General features: G+C 44.9%; 1 protein-coding gene across 1 annotated transcript in view; it reads right to left on the minus strand.

Annotated features, from left to right (window-relative positions):
• The window catches only part of marc1 (mitochondrial amidoxime reducing component 1), a gene marked incomplete in the record, with an annotated part of 10220 nt that extends 9174 nt beyond the window's left edge, over positions 1-1046 (minus strand). Inside the window, 1 exon segment of the mRNA XM_014018040.1 lies at positions 666-1046. Within this exon segment, the coding sequence (XP_013873494.1) occupies positions 666-916 (251 nt within the window).
• Between the last annotated feature and the right edge of the window lie 503 nt (positions 1047-1549).

The following is a 1549-nucleotide window of genomic DNA, read 5'->3' on the forward strand; positions in this document are numbered from 1 at the left end:
ACCCACAAAATAACAGTAGCAGAGACCTGTGCCCCCAATTATTTTTGGATGATAAACATTTGTATCAGGTCAACTAAACATGGGCATTGTAACGATATTTATTATTCTACATTTATACATTTTAGGCAACTAAGGCAAACGTAATTAATTTAGAAAATCTTTTCCGGACCCCACTTTGGGTCCTAACCCCAACTTTGGGAACCACTGGTAGCCTACCCTGCCTCTCATTGTTTTCCTGGAAAGCGTGTTAGGATGGTAAAGGGAACTGAAAGCTGGTGGAGAATCATTTAAAAAAAGTTGCTTTCACGTTTGGAGGGATCATTTCACGACCCCCAGGTTGAAGTGTTGTGACCCACAAAGAGGACACGASCCCAGCATTGGGAAGCCTTTTAGACCTCCTCTCAGGTCAAATGAGRATTCAGCTGTGGAGTGTGCCGTGCTGACTTCTGGGAAAAAAATAAAGTGCAGGACAGGATGGCAAATAAGATAAACACTGATACTTTTGCATTTTATTTTTGTTTATTTTTTCGAAATAAAACAAGAATCTAATATAAATATATTTTTGGAACCAGAAACAGCCACAGGTGACAGTTTCACTCCGGATATCACTTACAAAAAACAAAACAAAACAAAAAAAACCTAATTAAATTGTAAAAACTGCTCACCGATCCTCCAACTCTCCAGACTTCAGCCCCAGTTTCTGGCATTCTGCGACACACACAGACACCGCTTTCCCAGACTTGAGAGGGTGAATGAGGAGCTGCGACACGACGCCCACACGGACGGCTTTTTCTGGCTTCCGCATGTATTTATATCCAAGTCCAAATCCCAGAAGTGCGGCTCCGGCTGCGCCGATCAGAAGGGCCGCTTTTTTATTCTGGGCCAACGCGTTCACAGCCAGCTCCTTCACATCCATGTTGGAGCCTCGGACACTTTCTTGGACGCTGAACTTTTTATTAAAGGGACAGACGCGTCAGAGTGAGGCGTTCACGGACACTCGGTCATCAGCMACACCACCCGCACWGGGCGCTMTCCTGCATGTTTTASTTCTTTCCTTGCTCCAAACACACCTGATTAAAAATTACCTCTTCACGTTCTGCAGAAGCCTGTTAATCACATTCATTTAAACAGGTGTGCTGGAGCAGAGGAACCTCGAACTTGTTAAAACTGACTGTCTGTTATTGACAGCGCACATGCTCAAATATATGGGGTTCCATTTGTGCCAGATATGTTGTTTATCCAGTGCTGGCTCTAGCCATTTTGGTGCCCTGGGTGAGTTGAAGCGCACCCCCTCCCCCCACCGAACTGTGTCCCACCCACCCCAATTTGAACCCCTAAAAACAAGTTTGACAGTGTAAGGTACTATGGTAATCCCCACCCCCCCTCCGCCCCGGGTGCGAGTTGTATGGATTTTTTGCAAAATTTATGTATTTTTGAGGCTTTTTATACAGGTAAACGTCCGAAGAGGTTGACATGGGACAACGAAATACAGACTTGTTGTTATTGAGTTTGTCAACACGAACCGCTACCTGAGAGGCACTACTTGCCC

The sequence above is a fragment of the Austrofundulus limnaeus genome, unplaced genomic scaffold (assembly GCF_001266775.1).
Source record: "Austrofundulus limnaeus strain Quisiro unplaced genomic scaffold, Austrofundulus_limnaeus-1.0 Scaffold181, whole genome shotgun sequence".
In the NCBI taxonomy this organism is placed as follows: domain Eukaryota; kingdom Metazoa; phylum Chordata; class Actinopteri; order Cyprinodontiformes; family Rivulidae; genus Austrofundulus; species Austrofundulus limnaeus.